This window comes from Polyodon spathula, chromosome 12, assembly GCF_017654505.1.
Source record: "Polyodon spathula isolate WHYD16114869_AA chromosome 12, ASM1765450v1, whole genome shotgun sequence".
Lineage (NCBI taxonomy): Eukaryota > Metazoa > Chordata > Actinopteri > Acipenseriformes > Polyodontidae > Polyodon > Polyodon spathula.
Window position 1 is genome coordinate 445,254 of NC_054545.1, and position 16,902 is coordinate 462,155.

The window sequence follows — 16,902 nt, forward strand, 5'->3', positions numbered from 1 at the left end:
TCCAGTTACAGGCTGCGCTCGAATCACAGAGTGCTCTGAATCAGACTTGTATCGTTAGACTCCAGTTACAGGCTGCGCTCGAATCACAGAGTGCTCTGAATCAGACTTGTATCGTTAGACTCCAGTTACAGGCTGCGCTCGAATCACAGAGTGCTCTGAATCAGACTTGTATCGTTAGACTCCAGTTACAGGCTGCGCTCGAATCACAGAGTGCTCTGAATCAGACTTGTATCGTTAGACTCCAGTTACAGGCTGCGCTCGAATCACAGAGTGCTCTGAATCAGACTTGTATCGTTAGACTCCAGTTACAGGCTGCGCTCGAATCACAGAGTGCTCTGAATCAGACTTGCAGGCGATCGTTCCTCTGTTTGCAGTCAGCAGCTGATTGTTCTGTAATTATTTCTTATCTGTTATGACTCAATCGTTTAGCCAATGCGCAGTCTACAGAAACAATAAAATGACGACAGTGCCAGTGGCTCCGGTGCCCACAGAGGCTAGAGAGGAAGTAGCTGGTGGGGTGGAGAAAATCTCACTGACAAGTGACATGATCCCGGAAGTGCAAGCCCATGTGAAAGCAAGGCTTGCAAACAGAGCAGCAGCAGACAGTACATGTGACACCTACATAGTGAATGGAAGTGCAGGACACGTGAGATTGAAAGGATCATCTCTTCACGAAAGCACTTTCAACTGTTCAATCACAGCAAAAAAAATAAAGATTGAACACTACCGCAACCTTTAGCAGATCATCTGAAATATGCTGCATAACCTTTGATTGTTACATCGAAGTTGAAAACAATATTAGAAAAAATAAATACAAATGGCGTATTATTAATGGCTTAAAATAAGTTACAAATATATTTTTGAATTTTTTCTGTAAAGTTGTGCAGCAAAATGCAAAGGCAGCACTGAGTCGTGCAATGTGACTGGCAGGGCCACACTGTGCCTCTGTAGCCCTAAAAGGAGCCTGTCTGACACTGACAGCTGCAGGAGACGCCCTGCTCGCTGTTACTTTCTTTAGTCCCATGTTCCAATTGACATTCCTTCCAGTAGTTTCTGAATGAGAACTTCCAGAGAGCCAACGTCATATAAAAGCAGGCAGGCAGAGCGAGAGAGGGGTCAGAATCACAGAAACGCAGCGCCAGAAAGAAGAGTCAGAAAGAAGAAAGAAGAAGACTCGAGCTGATCACCCAAGGTCAGTAAGGCAGAGCCACATGGGCACAGCTTGTACTAGATGCCTTTCAATCTGATCTGAATCCGCTACAAGGTTTCTTGTTTGTTTAAGGTGGTATTAAGCGGTTCACACATATTTATTCTTTATGGTTTCAGATGCCGGAGCAAATGAAAAGCACCCAGCCACCGGAGGAGGAGGTGGAGACCTTTGCCTTCCAGGCAGAAATCGCACAGCTCATGTCCCTGATCATCAACACCTTCTATTCCAACAAAGAGATCTTCCTGAGGGAGCTCATCTCCAACTCCTCTGATGTGAGTTCACTAATGTTTTAGGAGCAGCACATGTATTCACAGCTCATCTCTAACTCCTCCGATGTGAGTTCACTAATGTTTTAGGAGCAGCACATGTATTCACAGCTCATCTCTAACTCCTCCGATGTGAGTTCACTAATGTTTTAGGAGCAGCACATGTATTCACAGCTCATCTCTAACTCCTCCGATGTGAGTTCACTAATGTTTTAGGAGCAGCACATGTATTCACAGCTCATCTCTAACTCCTCCGATGTGAGTTCACTAATGTTTTAGGAGCAGCACATGTATTCACAGCTCATCTCTAACTCCTCCGATGTGAGTTCACTAATGTTTTAGGAGCAGCACATGTATTCACTGCATCAGTGGAAAGCAAAGTTAATGTATTATGCATGGGGGGGAGAAAGAAACCTTCTAAAACCGTGATTATCCAAAACTTGGAACATGCAGTCGGATGATATAAGAAACATATTATTTAGACTCGTTTGGATTGTGATGCATGTGTTACCCTTGATAAAAGCTTCTAGCTGAAGCATTACTCTATGCTTACTGTTATAAGGCTCTCTGGTGAGTGATTTAAAAAGTCCAATAGTCTGTAATCATACTAATGGATCTAATTTGACCCGAGAACTTTAAGAAGTAACCATACAAAATCATTTCCCTAATAAAAGTAAAAATAAAAGCACAGCAAAGTGTAATAAAGCACAGTGGAGGCATGCTAAAGCATAAGGATGGACTCTAAAGCACAGAGAGCCACAGTAAACAGCATTAAAAAACATAGTAAACTAACCCATATAAAAGTTTCCCATAGTAAAAGCACAGCAAAGTGTAATAAAGCACAGTGAAAGAATGGGTAAGCAAAGAAAAACCCAGAGAGGTACAGCGAAGCATATTAAAAACACGTCACACTATAGTAATTAGAGTAGTGTAGTGTAACCTGGGAATTATAACCATGGAAAAAGAATCTGAAAATGGGAAGATTACTGATTCATACTCTGAATGGCTGTCCTCTTTCTAGGCTCTGGACAAAATCCGCTATGAAAGCTTGACTGACCCCAGCAGGCTTGACTCCTGCAAACAGCTGAAGGTTGACATAATTCCTGACCTACTGACCCGCACCCTGACCATCGTAGACACTGGGATCGGCATGACCAAGGCTGACCTCATCAATAACCTGGGGACCATCGCCAAGTCTGGAACCAAAGCCTTCATGGAGGCCTTGGCTGCCGGGGCAGATATCTCCATGATCGGCCAGTTCGGTGTGGGGTTCTACTCTGCTTACCTGGTGGCTGAGAAAGTGACCGTCATCACCAAACACAACGACGATGAGCAGTACCTGTGGGAATCTGCCGCTGGGGGCTCCTTCACTGTGAAACTAGATAACGGTAAGTGACAGCGAAAGTCTGATTGACCAGGGTTAGAAACTCACATGAACCCTGCACCCAGACCTGGGTTTCAGAACTGCCCCCCTTGTTTGGGTAGATTATCGAAAGGACCAGGTGCCTGCAAACAAGCCCATGCTGAATCTGCTCTGAGCCGATGGTATTGATCACAGAATGAGTAACTCACCTGGGGGTCTATGGGTTGCTGTTAGCTGTTCATGCAGCCACAGGGGGAGGTACAGATTATTTAAGTTTGATAGCACAAATTCATGTCTCCTGAGCATTTAAACAATACATTTCTGATCACAGCAGAATGTACCATGCGATCCTGATCACAGTGAGTTTGTATCATTTCCAGGGGAGTCCATCGGTCGTGGCACCAAAGTTATACTGCGACTCAAGGAAGACCAAGTGGAGTATCTCGAGGAAAAACGAATCAAAGAAATCGTGAAGAAACACTCGCAATTCATCGGATACCCAATCACACTCTATGTAAGTGTCCAGAAACTCACAAGAGACACACTGCACCATAACCTTGAGTGACTGCAACAGCGTGGGAGCACTCAGAGAGTTATAAATAGACAGCATGATTCTAAAATAAACTTTATACAGCATGCCTCTAAAGGAAAGTTTAAACAGCAGTGACCAAGCACCTAGTCAGCAGCCATGCTCACACGAATGGGTGACTGTCACAAGACCTGTCTTAGTTTACAAATCACTAGAAGTCAGGGTCAACTGGTCAGTTACACTGGTTTCAATTACAAGTTTTCTTTGACGCACACAGTTAAAAGTTTCAGCACGATAACCTGCCTGCCATGACCCCAACGGCATGCTGATAGCTTTCGATATGCAGCTCTATGAACAGGAAAGATCTCACACTTTGTATTTTTGCAGGTGGAGAAGCAGAGAGAGAAGGAGGTGGACATGGACGATGTGAAGGAGGAGGAGCTTGAGAAGAAGGCGGAGCCTGAGGGCACGAAGAGCGACGCCCCCCAGATCGAGGACGTCGGCTCGGATGAGGAAGAGGACAAGGATGGCAGCAACAAAAGAAAGAAGAAGATCAAGGAGAAGTACATCGACGCCCAGGAGCTCAACAAGACCAAGCCCCTCTGGACCAGGAACCCCGATGACATCACCACCGAGGAGTATGGAGAGTTCTACAAGAGCCTCACCAACGACTGGGAGGACCACCTGGCAGTCAAAGTGAGTCTTCATCTCATTTGAATGACACACCAGTACCTGTGCAGACAGCTGCAGGGTTATCAAAGGGCACTGAACATTATTTTTTGTGAAAGAAAAAATGTTTAAAGGAACATAAAGCCCCTTTATTCAGAAAGAGTGGCTTGAAGCCTGGTACCAGGAGACTGGGAGATGAAGTTTGAGGCAACTTTGCTGCATCAAACCCCAAGACTTCCCTAGTGTGCCATGCAGTGGCCTGAAACCTAGTCTCGTGAAATTAAGTTCCAAGCCACAAAGTGGCTTTGTGTTCCCATCAGCTTTAGATGTTTTAAAATCTTCTCTGAGTTTGATACAGTGTCTTTAATGCAAAAAAATGAATTTATTCAAATGTTTTCTAAATTAAATATGAATGAACAGCCTGTTGGTTTAATTTGCTGCACAGCATTTCTCAGTGGAGGGTCAGCTGGAGTTCAGGGCCCTGCTGTTCGTTCCGAGGCGGGCGGCTTTCGACCTGTTTGAGAACAAGAAGAAGAAGAACAACATCAAGCTGTACGTGCGCAGAGTCTTCATCATGGACAACTGTGACGAGCTCATGCCTGAGTATCTCAGTGAGTGCAACCCTTCACATGGAGCTCATTGTTAACCCGCTAGGCTTCTAATATCTGACACTCCATTTCCATGACACTCCCAACAGTGACTGGGTTTAGGAAAACACTGAAAGGCATGTAAAGCTAACAGTTTAGCCTTTCAAGTGATCTTCATCCAAATTGCAACACATGATATTAACCCGTTACCAAAATGAATTAGTTTGCCTGTGCATGAAAGGAACTCTGTAATTGTTAGAAAGTGTCCCTGATTCGGATGCTGAATTAATGATCACCCTCCACTGTCCAGATTTTGTCAAAGGCGTGGTGGACTCTGAAGATCTTCCTCTGAACATCTCCCGCGAGATGCTGCAGCAGAGCAAGATCCTGAAAGTGATCCGCAAGAACCTGGTCAAGAAGTGTATGGAGCTCTTCAGCGAACTCATGGAGGACAAGGACAACTACAAGAAGTACTACGAGCAGTTTGGCAAGAACATCAAGGTACGTAGCTGCTGCAGCATTAGCTGGAAACAGACCTCCAGTCCCAAGAGCATTTTAGCACGATTGACGGTACTTCACATTGTGTTTTTGTTTTTCCAGCTTGGAATTCATGAGGATTCCCAGAACCGCAAGAAGCTTTCTGAAATGCTTCGCTACTACACTTCTGCATCGGGTGACGAGATGGTATCTTTGAAGGACTACGTGTCCCGAATGAAGGACACCCAGAAGCACATCTACTACATCACTGGTGGGTAGCCGTGCTCAGTGTACCAAACACAAAGCCTGCTTCTTATATAGTATGTTTTTCCATAAATCATGAATTGTGCACAGACTGCAGCCCTACTCGCGCCCTGTCCAGCGCTGTGTTAATGAATGTTTCGGTGTGCTTGGTGCAGGTGAGACCAAGGAGCAGGTATCCCACTCTGCCTTCGTGGAGCGCCTGCGGAAGCACGGCCTGGAGGTGATCTACATGATCGAGCCCATCGACGAGTACTGTGTGCAGCAGCTCAAGGAGTTTGATGGCAAGACCTTGGTGTCGGTGACCAAGGAAGGGCTGGAGCTCCCCGAGGATGAGGCGGAGAAGAAGCAGGCAGAGGAGATGAAGGCCAAGTTTGAGAGCCTCTGCAAAATCATCAAAGACATCCTGGACAAAAAGGTTGAAAAAGTAAGCAAGCATATTCCCTTTCATTCACTCTCAGCAGCACTATTGCACTAGCCCTGGTTATTATTGCGCTGTTCTGGGTTAGTGGTACAAGGCAAGTCTTTACATGGTGTAACCGGGCAGAGGCTGGGTGTGAACCGGCAACCCCATGCTCCGCAAGCAAGTGTCTTAACCACTGTACAAAAGCTGTCACCCACAGGGGACAGGACAGACTCTGTAACCGCAGTGTATCACACAGACTTGCCCCGTTACAATGGCAAGCACTTAGAATATTGAATATGCAACCGCCTTAAGAAAAAGTATACAGACTCTCATGGCTTACAAACTGAACCTGGTATTGGGTATTCAATCATTTTTTAATATATTTACAGAAAATGATTATCGTCTCCATAGGATGTAAGTAAAACATATATTCTAAACCGTTTTCTCTATATATTTGTCATCAGGTAACAGTCTCCAACCGCCTGGTATCATCCCCCTGCTGCATCGTAACCAGCACCTATGGCTGGACCGCAAACATGGAGAGGATCATGAAGTCCCAAGCCTTGAGAGACAACTCCACCATGGGCTACATGACAGCCAAAAAACACCTGGAGATCAACCCGGACCATCCCATCATCGAGACTCTCCGACAGAAGGCAGAGGCTGACAAGAACGACAAGTCTGTGAAGGACCTGGTCATCCTGCTCTTCGAGACCTCGCTGCTGTCCTCCGGCTTCACACTGGACGACCCCCAGACTCACTCCAACCGCATCTACAGGATGATCAAGCTGGGGCTGGGTGAGTCTCACTGGACTGGCTTCGATGAGCTGCCGTACACAGGAAGCGCTGGCAATGCTTTGATGCTTCGCTATGCTTCTAATAGTTACATCCTTTGGATGACTTGCCAGGGAGGGCTCAATATAAATGCAAGTCTGCAGGTTCCATGTTGAATCAGAGCTGTATGTTGGGTTTAGTTTTCTTTGACTATCAGCAAAATGGTTATTGAGTTAATGAACAGCAGTGTGCTTGTTCTGTGTTTGATGAAGACTGAGGTTCCAGTGCAGTGCATGACGAGGACTGCAGTGTTACTGAAGAGGTGAACTGCACGCTGTCATGTGCTGGTCGGGACCTCATTCACTCTGTATGGGTTTTAAATGCTTGTGTGTTTTGCCACTCCAGGTATTGACGATGATGACGCGATTGCTGATGAGATCGTCCAGCCTGCTGAAGAGGACATGCCTCTTCTGGAGGAAGATGGGAACTCTTCCCGAATGGAAGAAGTCGATTAAAGACAAGCCCATGCACACAATTACCAAGCTAATCATTACAGTTAAATTTTTCTTTTTGTTTGTTTTTTTTTTTTTGTTTTTTTACTATTTTATATAATTTTGTTACCAGCGTGGAACATTTAAAGGCTAGGCAATGCATTATTCTTTTTATCATTATGATATTTATTTTCATTTTTAAGGAGTCAACCCTTTTAGTTTTTCTGTGTTTTTTTGCACTGTTACAGACTGTCACTGCAGATACAGTGTGAAAGGAATCAAACTGAGTAAACTGATCATTTAGACACAACAGTGTTTTGTAAGAAAAAGGATAATTCTCAGTATCTTGTAAAAAAAATGTAAATGTATAAAATTGTTTGAATTCTAGTTACTTTTTAATAAATATCTTTGTACAAAACACTCAATGCAAGCCTGTGGGATTTGTAAAATAAACCAAACATAGAACAGCCTGTACAAAACCAAATGCATGTTAATTGTGTACCTACTGTAAATAATATCTCTGAAATTATTTACAAAAAATTGTGTTTAGCCAAGACTGATATATTTTAAAAGCAGCATTTTCTGAATCCATTTACATAAATAGGAACGTGAATTACATTCTGAAATAGATCATCAAATAGTTTTGCAGTATATTTTCAGATAAATCTATTTTATTAAAACGGCTTTTTAATATTTATCAAAAGCGTAAAGGAGTGTTTTGTGGAACAGTGCTCATGTTTAATGTTGGAGCTTGCTTTATTTCAACACACACTCAGACCATTTATAAAGAGAGCTTTGAGGAGCAAGTACTGACCACGTTATCATAACGTCTACTGACTCAACGTACCAGAACATTCGCACGCCTTCCGGCGTCATTCTGAAACGATACAGCTCACCTTTTCCAGCAAACTGTAGACTTTACTAGAACTTCCCAGTCGACGCCCCTTTTTTAAATTTCTATTCTTTCTGCCAGATAACCCCTCCCCTTTTTGATGATAAAACACAGTAAAGGTGTGGCCTCGTTTAATAAGTCCATTGTCCCCGCCCATGTATGCAAATTAAAAACCGCGGGGAAGGCCGCCAAATATGATTGACACGTTCCTAACACACTGGTAGTTTCGAGACGTTTCTGGAGCGAGGCGAGCTGTATTTAAACCGGTGGAGGAGGCGCGCGCCGGGCAGTTGTACGCTCGCAGGAGCTGCTGAGGAGAGCGGAGAGGAAGAGACCCGAAAACGAGGAAAGCATATCAAAGCGCACTAACAGTACCCTTCTTATCAGACGCCAAGGACAAGGTAAGTCTGAAGAAATTAGGGTTATTTGTCCTGCCTTTTTGTTACAAACGCCCCTTTTAAAAAAAAAAAAAAAAAAAAAAAAAAGTGTGTTATTAAAAAAATAGTAACATTACATTTATGGGCGAGATACATGCTGATCGTTTTTACAGTGAATACTTTCTACTACAACTGTACGACTAGGAAAGACTAAATATTTTTTCTAAAATAATAATAATAATAATGTTTAGGTTTGAGAGATGTACAATACAGTGAACATTATAAGGCTGTCGAGCTCGACGTTTGAGAGTAAGTTATTTGGTTAAGTTATCCTTGCTTGAAGTGTAGTAGAATTTTGATTTCAGTTTTATTTAACCAATTCGCAGTAGCTATATATATTATTCGACGAATGTAACGCGTGTACTTGCGGTTAGGTAATCTCAGCCATGGGGAGCCATGTACAATAATGTTTAGGTAGAACATACATTATATTCAGGGAGGGAGGCATTTTTAACATCAATTTTAGTCATGAAAACGGAGTGTGAATGAAATTCCGAATTTCAGGGTCTTAATACAATCTTAATGCAGTCAACACAACACAGTTGTGTATAGATGGAGCAGACAGTAGTTTCTAGAAGCTTGCATTCCCGTTTGCCTCCACCAGGGGGCGTGAACGAGCTAGTCATTTCGAGAACTGTGGCAGTGCCTTGAAGACATGTCGAGCACATACATATAGGTACAAGTCAAGGTTTAAAACAATCTCTAATAGCTTACTCATACTGTCTGATTTCCCAACCCCCCATTTAATCAGTAAAAGGCTCAGGCAGTTGCTAATTCATTATAAAAGGTGTATGGCAGTCCTTATGTTCAGTCAGTTATACACTTTCACTGCTACCCATGGCATTGTGGATCTCATTTAATTTACCATGTCTACAGCCATCCCTTATAAAATTGTACTAATACTGTAGTTTACCCTGTTTGTCATGTTTTATACATTTTAATATTTATGTGGTCCTTGCTGTGCTTTATTACACTTTACTGCAGGTTAGTTTACCATGGTTTGTATTTTTAGTATCTTTTTTTACCATATTTCTTCTTTACAGTTTTTTCCTGTGCTTTTACTGTGGGGAAACATTTTTTAAATTTTTTCATGAAGGTTCTTCTGCAGTTGAGTGTAGAAGGAGCTCCCTTTGCTTTCTGGTAATGTGCAGACCTGCTTTAGTGGTGTCATGCATGTCATGGGTGTTCAGTTTAATTTCTTAAGCTTAAGGATTGAACATGTTTTTAACGACAAATAACCTTGTTCTGCCTGCACACATCCTGCTGTATCAAATAGCATGCCTCTGACAATGGTTAAACGCTGAAGCTCGAAACATCTCTGACTTGTTTCTCAATGCACTGTTCAGATGCCAGAGGAAGCAGCGGCCCCCGCCACTCGGGACCAGCCAATGGAGGAGGAGGTGGAGACCTTCGCCTTCCAGGCAGAAATCGCACAGCTCATGTCCCTGATCATCAACACCTTCTACTCCAACAAAGAGATCTTCCTGAGGGAGCTCATCTCCAACTCCTCTGATGTGAGTTCTGCTCATTGGCATTAAGATGGACAGGGAATTAAGGGGCCCTTGTGTGGAGCAGAGGCTTAGTTCAGTACCACCCAAGTCATTTGTACACCGGGATCCAAGTGTCTGGTTCCTGGAGTCAGGTCTCTGATCCCTTTGATCCAGTCTCATCTGTGTTTTTGAGTATTTTTTTTCATAACATTAAATGTTCCATTTAAGGTGTGGTGCTGGATAAGTGGCCGTACATATCTATGTTAATGACCTTAAGCATATTAAGTCAGGCAACTTCTTTTTCCATAATTAATGTAGTTTTGTTACTAAGTGGATCTTAGCTGGATTACTACAGAGTTAAAGTTCTACAATCAGATCCTGAAATAATTGTTTGTTTCTTTATTGGTGTGAAGGCGCTGGACAAAATCAGATATGAAAGTCTTACAGATCCGAGCAAGCTGGATTCTGGAAAGGACTTGAAGATTGAACTGATTCCTAACAAGCAGGATCGCACCCTGACCATCGTAGACACTGGGATCGGCATGACCAAGGCTGACCTCATCAATAACCTGGGGACCATCGCCAAGTCTGGAACCAAAGCCTTCATGGAGGCCTTGGCTGCCGGGGCAGATATCTCCATGATCGGCCAGTTCGGTGTGGGGTTCTACTCTGCTTACCTGGTGGCTGAGAAAGTGACAGTCATCACCAAACACAACGACGATGAGCAGTACGAATGGGAGTCTTCAGCTGGGGGTTCCTTCACTGTCAGAACAGACAGTAGTAAGTACCCAGACTGAGGAAGGACCGACCACGTTGAACACTGGCTTGACGTGACGGTGCATTAAGTCATTAACCCAGCTCTCAAACTCCATGGGGACAATTTTCAAAATGCTCACTCAAAGAAATGTAATTAATTCAATGACTAGAAAGAGGTTGAAATTGACTTCTGTTTGACGCTTCTGTCATTGAATTTAAGTTTCTTTTAGTATTTCTTAATCTTAAAACCCTGATAATAAACATGTAGCTTGTTAACTTGTGTTAACATTCAAACATTGATAAAGTTCATATTTGAGCCTATAACGAAGTTATGTTTTGTATGTTTATTTATTAGCTGAACAATGCCAGCGAGGGACGAAGGTGATCCTGCACCTGAAGGAGGACCAGACAGATTACCTTGAGGAAAAGAGGATTAAAGAGATTGTAAAGAAGCACTCGCAGTTCATTGGCTATCCCATTACTCTGTTTGTAAGTGTTCTAGTAGTCACACTTGACAGCCTCTTAATAAACAGACTCCGCACGTATGATAAAGTAGTAACTCAGAGTACTGTCGGCTAAGAGTGGCATTAATAACAGTACTAAATACTAGAAACACTTTTTTAAATTTAAATCTTGAAATTACATTTTTAAAAAAGCTCTTCAGTTGCACAGTGCTGCTGTTGTGTGGCCTGTCACAGAGTTCAGATACTCAGCCTGTGGCTAGTCAGTCAGTATCTAATATGAACATCCATTAAGTACTCTGCCCAGCTGAATCATCGAATTGGCTATCTGCAAGATGTTTTGCAGTGCAACTATGAACTCTCCACCACTACATTGAGGATGCCGCTTGCAGTACATTTGAGGCATGGCTCAGTAGGGGGTTGCTGTAACAGTGCTCAGGGTTCATGTAAGAATGGCGTGCCTGGCTGTGTTGCATGGCCTCAGTGCTGTTCGGCAGAGTCTTTGTCCTTGCTGTGCAGGTGGAGAAAGAGCGAGACAAGGAGGTGAGTGACGACGAGGCAGAGGAGGAGAAGGATGGGGAGAAAGAGGAGGAGGACAAGACAGAGATTGAGGACAAGCCCGAGATAGAGGACGTGGGTTCGGACGAGGAGGAAGACGATAAGGATAAGGATAAGAATAAGAAAAAAAAGAAGATCAAGGAGAAGTACATCGACCAGGAGGAGCTCAACAAGACCAAGCCCCTCTGGACCAGGAACCCCGATGACATCACCACCGAGGAGTATGGAGAGTTCTACAAGAGCCTCACCAACGACTGGGAGGACCACCTGGCTGTGAAGGTAAGCCCTCCTCCACCCTATTAACAGTACCCAATTAACCAGATCTGGGGCTGGTATGAGTGGAGAAATACTGCAGCAGCAAGATTCCAGAAAAACTATTTTAGAAACTGCTGCAGACTCCCCTGGTTGAGTTTGAAGTGCACATAAAGGTTTCCCAGGCTGTCTTGGTTTCAGTAATAATTAATCTGCCCATCAAGCACTGTACTTTTTTTTTAATAACTGAAAAAAGTTTGGCCTGTGTAACAGTCAGCAGGTTCCATAAATACTTTAAAAAGCATTTATACAATTCACTGCCTAACTGTGGATTTGAATTTAATTTGTGAATTCCTGACTTGAAATACTCTAAGCAGCACCAATGTTGTACCCTCCTATGGAGCACTTGTCCACAGTAAAGGTTTGAAGTTGATGAAATAACACTGGGGGTTCACTTGGTCTTAAATCCGTTTGTTTTCCCTGCACAGCATTTCTCGGTGGAGGGCCAGCTAGAGTTCAGGGCCCTGCTGTTCGTGCCGAAACGAGCCCCATTCGACCTGTTTGAGAACAAGAAGAAGAAGAACAACATCAAGCTGTACGTGCGCAGAGTCTTCATCATGGACAACTGTGACGAGCTCATGCCTGAGTATCTCAGTGAGTGCAACCCTTCACATGGAGCTCATTGTTAACCCGCTAGGCTTCTAATATCTGACACTCCATTTCCATGACACTCCCAACAGTGACTGGGTTTAGGAAAACACTGAAAGGCATGTAAAGCTAACAGTTTAGCCTTTCAAGTGATCTTCATCCAAATTGCAACACATGATATTAACCCGTTACCAAAATGAATTAGTTTGCCTGTGCATGAAAGGAACTCTGTAATTGTTAGAAAGTGTCCCTGATTCGGATGCTGAATTAATGATCACCCTCCACTGTCCAGATTTTGTCAAAGGCGTGGTGGACTCTGAAGATCTTCCTCTGAACATCTCCCGCGAGATGCTGCAGCAGAGCAAGATCCTGAAAGTGATCCGCAAGAACCTGGTCAAGAAGTGTATGGAGCTCTTCAGCGAACTCATGGAGGACAAGGACAACTACAAGAAGTACTACGAGCAGTTTGGCAAGAACATCAAGGTACGTAGCTGCTGCAGCATTAGCTGGAAACAGACCTCCAGTCCCAAGAGCATTTTAGCACGATTGACGGTACTTCACATTGTGTTTTTGTTTTTCCAGCTTGGAATTCATGAGGATTCCCAGAACCGCAAGAAGCTTTCTGAAATGCTTCGCTACTACACTTCTGCATCGGGTGACGAGATGGTATCTTTGAAGGACTACGTGTCCCGAATGAAGGACACCCAGAAGCACATCTACTACATCACTGGTGGGTAGCCGTGCTCAGTGTACCAAACACAAAGCCTGCTTCTTATATAGTATGTTTTTCCATAAATCATGAATTGTGCACAGACTGCAGCCCTACTCGCGCCCTGTCCAGCGCTGTGTTAATGAATGTTTCGGTGTGCTTGGTGCAGGTGAGACCAAGGAGCAGGTATCCCACTCTGCCTTCGTGGAGCGCCTGCGGAAGCACGGCCTGGAGGTGATCTACATGATCGAGCCCATCGACGAGTACTGTGTGCAGCAGCTCAAGGAGTTTGATGGCAAGACCTTGGTGTCGGTGACCAAGGAGGGGCTGGAGCTCCCCGAGGATGAGGCGGAGAAGAAGCAGGCAGAGGAGATGAAGGCCAAGTTTGAGAGCCTCTGCAAGATCATGAAAGACATTCTGGAAAAGAAAGTTGAAAAGGTTGGTCAAATCATAAAGGGTTTCTTTGTAAGATGAGTGGGTAGTGGACATTTTTAAATATTGGAAAAGTCTGTGCAGGGTTTAGTCTCCAACCAAATCAGACTTCCTTGCCTATGTATTAAATGAGTAATCAAGATGTCAGCATGGTAGCTGTTGGAAAACTGGATGTGGTAAGACTTGAACAGCTGTGAGATCAGTATCTCATTGTAAGGTAACAGGTGTTAAAAATGCATACTCTGTCAAAAGTATAATCGCATTGCACACCATGCTTGCATGTTTAACAGTCACTTACTGAATCCAATGCTTACTGTCAACAGGTAACAGTTTCCAACCGCCTGGTGTCATCCCCCTGTTGCATTGTAACCAGCACCTATGGCTGGACCGCCAACATGGAGAGGATCATGAAAGCTCAGGCTCTGAGGGACAACTCCACCATGGGCTACATGGCAGCCAAGAAACACCTGGAGATCAACCCGGACCATCCCATCATCGAGACTCTCCGGCAGAAGGCAGAGGCTGACAAGAACGACAAGTCTGTGAAGGACCTGGTCATCCTGCTCTTCGAGACCTCGCTGCTGTCCTCCGGCTTCACACTGGACGACCCTCAGACTCACTCCAACCGCATCTACAGGATGATCAAGCTGGGGCTGGGTGAGTCTTGCTGATGCTACACTAGTTTGATTAGAAATATCAAAATCCAATGCCTGTGCTTGTTTGCCAATGCATACAATTCCTACGCATACTCTAAACCTCAAAGCATAGAATTCTTCTTGCACATTCTGACCCTGAGCCAGTATTTAACTGTACTGCAATTCCACTAATTTAAACGCCCACAGACCATGAGTGCAGCTTTGGTTGTTATTGTACACAGGGACAGTATAGTATAATACATCTTAATGTGAGTTATGATTTACGATGCTGCTTACTAATGTGATTACTATTAAATTGGGGTTATCTTAAAACAAATGAAGTAACTGAATGTTTTTGTTTTATCAAGGTATTGATGAGGAAGACATGCCAACAGAGGAGGCAATCAAGGAGGCTGTTGAGGACATGCCCCCCTTAGAGGACGAAGGCGATAGCTCCCGCATGGAAGAAGTTGACTAAATACTAAATGTAGTTACTACTGTGAATACTAGTGCAGGATGTCCACGTTATCTATAAATACGGCTTTGCTGGCGTTTGGCTACAGTTAAGAGCTCGCTCATTGCTGGGCTCGATCGCTTTTCTTTACATAACAGAAATCGGGATGTTCAGATGTTTATTTTACATTCCAGAGCATTCCTCATGTGGTTTGCTTTTTTTTATGTTTGGTTTTCTGTTGCACTGTACATTTCATGAATGTCAAAAGTATCCAATAAAATGTTCTGTGAATCATGTTTGTCTCCTGTGTTGATTTTCAATGTCTGGATTCTGTACAAACTGAACAAGTGGAGAAGCAAATATGCTCATGTGATCATTCACCGTGTAAATGTTCATAATATGTTTATTCCATCCATGTGAATGTGTTATGTATTGTCATTGATTTAAGCTTATTTTTGAAGATCAGATTCTAGGGAAAATGAAGCAGAAAAAGAATCGCGTGTGACCTGCTGCAGTGTGAACAGAATCAAATTGTTGGGTTTTCTTTTTCACTGTTGGATTAACTTGAAATAAATACGATTTGATCCGCTGCACTGCAAACAGGATTAATTGTTCTTTTATTAGCATGCACACAACATGCTGAAGAATGGGTAGAACACAAGTCAGACACATGAAGTGTGAACACAGGAAACACTGAAAATATTACCAGAATAATTTCAACTCTCAACACCAGCTATGATTACAATGTGCTCAAAGAATGTAGAATTTTTTTGTTGCACAGCTCTGATCTGTTAGTCTTGTTAACCCCTTAAGGTGCACAAGAAATTTAACTGTTTCTTCAAATACATTTGAGAGTGATTCAATTATCACAAGGAGGAAGCTGACAATTTGGATGAGCAGGTCCAACCTGCTGTACATTTTAAACCCTGTTGCAAAAACATGGAAGTTTGCATTATTTTATTTGTGGAACATGTATTTCCATTATACCTTAAAGGGGTCTGAGTACATTCAGCCTTCTAGTACTGTGCACATTAGCAATGCAGGACACATAGGCACATTTAGTAACATTTATGTGTATCGTATACATACACCAATGTTATTTAGGATCAAGTAAATGACAATTTCATCAAAATCGCAGAATAATGTTTAGATAAACAAAGTGGGCATAGTAAATGTAAATTTGTAGGTAGATGGCTGCGTTTGAGAGCCTTGTGTCCTGCTGATGCACAGATCCCGTTCGTGCTGCTTGTTGGCATGTAGACTTTGCCCAATGGTGTTTTTCCCTTGATCCGTGCAGACACAACAAATAGGAAAGGATGAGTGTAATGTGATGACAGTAGAGATACAATGAAGATGACTGAGCTCAGTGTAGATATCCGCGCATTCATTCACTGATGATATACAGGTATGTGCAATGATCTGAGCTGCGGTGTGCAGGAGTGCCACAGTGTGTGCGCTCGTGCTCGCTCTCTTTCCAGGGAACCTCATGCCTCACACTTAGTTGACTTTATTTTGTTAAGCAGATTTGTCAAATACAACACATTCAAAAGTTCAAATTAAGAGTAACACCACTGTTTTCAAACAAACTTTCAATATACAATGTGATATTTTGTAACAATTGTGAGTTATGTCTGCTAATAAATAAATCATAGTATAAACCAAATCGAAACACACACACACACACACACACAGTGCCTATAGAAAGTCTACACCCTCTTGAACTTTTTTTCACATTTTGTAGTGTCAGTGCCTCAGAGTTTCATGCATTTAAATGAGAATTTTTCCCACTTATCTGCATGCCATACCCCACACTGTTAAGGGGAAAAAAAGTTTTATATTAAAAATACAAAACTGAAAGATCATAATTGGATAAGTCTCCACCCCCTGAGTTAATACTTGGTGGAAGCACCTTTGGCAGCAATTACAGCTGTGAGTCTGTTGGGATGGGTCTCTACCAACTTTGCACACCTAGATTTGGCAATATTTGACCAAAAATATTTATAAAACTGTTCAAGCTCTGTTAAGTTCGTTGGGGAGCGTTGACAGACAGCAATCTTCAAGTCATGCCACACATTTTCGATTGGATTTAGGTCGGGGCTCTGACTGGGCCACTCAAGGACATTTACCTTTTTGTTCCTTAGTCAC

The 16,902-nt window shown here is 43.1% G+C and overlaps 2 protein-coding genes across 2 annotated transcripts; both read left to right on the forward strand.

Moving 5' to 3' along the window:
* The first annotated feature begins 1,085 nt into the window (after positions 1 to 1,085).
* On the forward strand, positions 1,086 to 7,458 carry LOC121324147 (heat shock protein HSP 90-alpha 1). The gene is made up of 11 exons (XM_041265675.1): positions 1,086 to 1,192; positions 1,327 to 1,482; positions 2,498 to 2,864; positions 3,220 to 3,353; positions 3,756 to 4,064; positions 4,483 to 4,648; positions 4,935 to 5,125; positions 5,225 to 5,372; positions 5,521 to 5,789; positions 6,233 to 6,566; positions 6,948 to 7,458. The coding sequence occupies exons 2-11, from the start codon at positions 1,327 to 1,329 to the stop codon at positions 7,055 to 7,057; spliced, it is 2,184 nt and encodes a 727-aa protein (XP_041121609.1). The 5' UTR covers positions 1,086 to 1,192; the 3' UTR covers positions 7,058 to 7,458.
* Positions 7,459 to 8,152: 694 nt separating this feature from the next.
* Positions 8,153 to 15,051, forward strand: LOC121324184 (heat shock protein HSP 90-alpha). Its single transcript, XM_041265748.1, has 11 exons — positions 8,153 to 8,326; positions 9,709 to 9,876; positions 10,266 to 10,632; positions 10,964 to 11,097; positions 11,589 to 11,906; positions 12,368 to 12,533; positions 12,820 to 13,010; positions 13,110 to 13,257; positions 13,406 to 13,674; positions 13,992 to 14,325; positions 14,672 to 15,051. The coding sequence occupies exons 2-11, from the start codon at positions 9,709 to 9,711 to the stop codon at positions 14,779 to 14,781; spliced, it is 2,205 nt and encodes a 734-aa protein (XP_041121682.1). The 5' UTR covers positions 8,153 to 8,326; the 3' UTR covers positions 14,782 to 15,051.
* The last annotated feature ends 1,851 nt before the right edge of the window (positions 15,052 to 16,902 follow it).